This window comes from Vanessa atalanta, chromosome 24 (genome assembly GCF_905147765.1).
Source record: "Vanessa atalanta chromosome 24, ilVanAtal1.2, whole genome shotgun sequence".
NCBI lineage: Eukaryota > Metazoa > Arthropoda > Insecta > Lepidoptera > Nymphalidae > Vanessa > Vanessa atalanta.
In genome coordinates, this window is record NC_061894.1 from 8,486,020 (window position 1) to 8,490,018 (window position 3,999).

Consider the following 3,999-nt stretch of genomic DNA (forward strand, 5'->3'; position numbering starts at 1 on the left):
GTTTAAGGCCTTATCTGACAAAAACGATGGTAGTTCTCGTCGTTTCCTCATGAGCTCGAGTGTCTCAGCAGAGAGTTTTGGTGCGCTGTCTCTTTTCTGTGGCGGAAAACACTTGCGGGATGTGTTTTGCAGTATTTTGACCAGCGTGTCGGTTTTCTTATCAATACTGCTTACGGTTTCCAACGCGGTGAATTGATTTTGAAGCTCCATTTGGAACTTTTCGGAGCCTTGAGCAGCCTGGAGCATGGTAGGTCGGAGAGTAGACCTCATCATCTTTCATCATCATCGATCTTTCGGCTTTGAAGTCGATATCTAGAGTGCCTCTAACCAAGCGGTGATCACTACCGGTATTAAACCTGTTGATCACTGAGACATCTCTAAATATGTGCCTTTTATTCGAAATGATAAAGTCTATCTCGTTCCTTGTCACGTTATCGGGGCTTCGCCAGGTCCACTTCCTCTGGGGCTTCTTTTCAAAGAAAGAATTCATCAAAAAGAGCCCCTGCGCTTCGAGAAAGTTTACCAGCATTTGCCCCCTGTGATTTCTGCAGCCCAAGCCGTAAGGTCCGACTTTCGATTCACCTATATCTTGTACTCCCACTTTAGCATTAAAGTCTCCCATAACAACATTGCAGTGGGCCTTCGGGGTGTTGTTGAGGGCCTTTGCGATGTCCTCGTACATCGCTTCTACCACATCATCAGAGTATGCCGAAGTTGGCGCATATACCTGTACGACCTTCAGGGAGAACCTGTCGGAAAGTTTTAGGACAAGGTATGCTACCCGGTTCGACACACTACTGATTTCTACAATGCTGCTAATGAGATCCTTTTTGACCAGAAAACCGACACCACCCTGGGAGAGTTTATCACCTTCGCGGAAGTAGAGTAAGTTACCGGACTCTAGAGTTATCGTGTCCTCCCCCTGTCTTCGGACTTCAGATAACCCCAGTATATGCCAGTTTATATGACTTAACTCTACTTCTAATTCGGCGAGGTGATGGTCCAGCCTTATCGAGCGTCCATTATACGTTGCCATATGTAGTCGTCTTTTGTGGTAGCCTGCCATGAACCGGTGATTCTTTGCACCCCCTGCCCTGCCGATACCGCGACCGCTACCTTGGTCGGGCCAAGCGGGCTTGCCGGTAACTGGGGGCCTTTTTTTATGCGCATCTACCATGTAAGAGGATTTGCCCATACTCGCCATGCTGGGCAGGCGTGTTGGCGAGCGCAGTAGGGGTAAGTTGTTTACGGGGGAGACGCTGCTGCCCATCCCCCCTTTTCCCCGTCCCTTAGTCGCCTCTTACGACACCCACGGGAAGAGATGGGGGAGTGCTATTCTAAGCCCAGCACTCCACGAGTAATTACTTAATAAATAAAAAAAAAATGTAAATAAAATAAACTATTAAATATAATTCGTCGCTCGTCACATCTCGTTTATAAATATGATTTTCGATATAAATCTAGTGGGTTTTAAGGCTAAACGATAAGTTTAAAGGTTACATCATTATTTTTATAGTATTGTTGTGTTCGATTTTGAAGGTTGAGTGGGTTAGTGTAACTACAGGCACAAGGACATGAGGTTTATAATTTAATATTTAACATTAAGTTAAGTGCCACGGTAAGTCTATCTACCTGTTTTAATTCTCAGTGGGGACATATAAATTTAATTGTATTTAAATAACAGTCTACGTAATTTAGTTGGTGGAAAAAAGTAAAAGGAAGATGTCAAATAAAAATATATTTATACTTAAGTTACTATATTTCAATTCCACTGGAATTATCTTTAGGAATGATTGTCAGAATAACGGGACTCTACTGGATGAGGAGGTCAGAGAATCGGAAGCCAAAGCGTTTTTTGAGAAGGCCTAATTTATTTTAAAGGCGCTTACCAATAGGCTGATGGAATTTACGAAACTTACATATAACATCTAGCTATGATTACTCATGAAAATGAATGTATAACAATAAACATTGTAATTATTATGATTGCATGTATTTTTTAATAATCAATGTGATACTAATTAAGAATTCATTTGACCTAAGCCATGAATTTCTAGATTAAAAGGTACCCCAAATCTTTTAATTTTTTGATTGAGACTTTTACGCCATGCCAGTTTTGGAATAGTTTTCGTTTGTTTGTTTAACAATCTATCTCTTTGCTGAGTAGTTAAAGGTAAAATCCGCTTTTGACTCCTTAAGTCTCTCCTAAATTGTAAGAGACTATTGTAGTGCCACCTGGGAATGTAAATATTATCGTTATTTTCAATGTGGGGGTAAATCTTCGTTTCGCTTTGGTCTCCGAAAACAATCCGAACTATTTCAGATGGCAATTTATCTTCAGCCACTCGACCTTTCTTGTACTTCATTTTTAAAGTTCTAAGAAGTTGTTTTTGTTTTTCATGTAGATGCTTTAATGGAATCGGTGCATTGTTTTGTATGTAATGCCTGAGTTGTTCGATCACGTCATTTTTAACAGTTTGGTAGTGACTGACAAATTCATCTGGAGTAGGATCGCTTTCGGACGATTGAAGATCAGTTGCTTTTGCATTTTGATTTAATTCTAAAATATATGATCCTTGTTTGTTAGTTGCTTCATCTAAATCGACGAATAAACTATTTCTTGTAAGATCTACAAATTCGCTTTCTTCATTACTTGGTCTCTGCTTATTAAATATTACAATATCGATGTCATTATTGTCTGGTCTACCATCGTAATCAACACTGTACCTTCCATATCCGCACCTGTCTCCAACGCAACGTAATCTTTTGTCTAATTCTATATCGTAGGAATCATCGTTGTCTCTTTCGTTCGGTTTAAATTCCTTTCTCTCTAATTGCTCATTAAGTTCATTGACAATTTCATCAACTTCATTTGCTACTTCATCTTCTCTGTTCATGTCACCACATCTAGTCCCAGTGCATCCACACCTACCAGTTTTTTTACATATTCTATCGGTCTCCGTTCTTAAAATATTGTCCAGATTGTATCTCTGTGTACGGGGCTTCACATAAAGATTCATTGTCTGTATGTTCATAAGATTGGGATTATTTGTTTTGTGACCATGTCTGTGATGACTTGGTCTATTGTGATTTAGTTGACCGAACTCCAAGTCCCTGTTTTCTAATGTACCTTGCGCATGAATACTATGTAATAATTTCTCTATGTCTAGTATAGTATTTAAGTTCTGAGAAACACTTATTCCGAAAATGCTACATATTACTAGAATCGTTAATAAATTTCGAGACATTGTTTTAGTTTGGGAGTATCAAAAGTAATATACCATCGTTATTATTAAGAATTGAAATCAATTCCATATGTTACATCATAATCAAAGAATGTTAAATTAACCGTATAATTGAAAAAAAGTATTAAATTTTTAACAAACATGCGTAATGATTTTTATGGTTGACGTAGGTGAAATTAACTTAGCTAAGTTTAGTAGTAGTTACTAGTTTCAGTAGATACATAATGTTAAAGACTTTTAAAAAATTTAGGACAGCAGATGTTCCTCCCTAAGTGGTTGTTAGGAATATAACAATAATTATAATATAGTAAAATTGTCTATGTCTACATTTCATTGTCTTTGATCTAATATGTGACAGTACGCCAAAAGGCTATGTTAGAGAAGGATTTATGCCGGAGGAATCTGTAGTAATATTAATACAGTGTAATTACTAACTAAACAAGACCAAGAACTCAATAGTGATAATAATATCTTAATTACCTTTGTTTATAAATACTGGCACTGTCAGAAGTATCCTTACACCACCAAAGTGTCTTAAATCCTGTGATCTAAGACCCTATATCCCTTGAGTCCGTCATTCGAACTGGATAACAGCTGCAAAACGGAATAGGTTGATTAAATGGCATTAGAATTGCTGGTACGAAGATAGATCATAATTTTTCTTTTTTAGGGACCTGTAAGGAATTTACATTGTATCGAAAAAAACTGGCTAGAAAATTAACTTGTACTTATTTCTATGAATTAAAATTATAAT

The 3,999-nt window shown here is 37.6% G+C and overlaps 1 protein-coding gene across 1 annotated transcript; it reads right to left on the bottom strand.

Moving 5' to 3' along the window:
* Nucleotides 1-2,021: 2,021 nt before the first annotated feature.
* Nucleotides 2,022-3,248, bottom strand: LOC125073551. The gene has a single exon (XM_047684412.1). It carries the CDS (start codon nt 3,246-3,248, stop codon nt 2,022-2,024), a length of 1,227 nt encoding a protein of 408 aa, XP_047540368.1.
* Nucleotides 3,249-3,999: the final 751 nt, after the last annotated feature.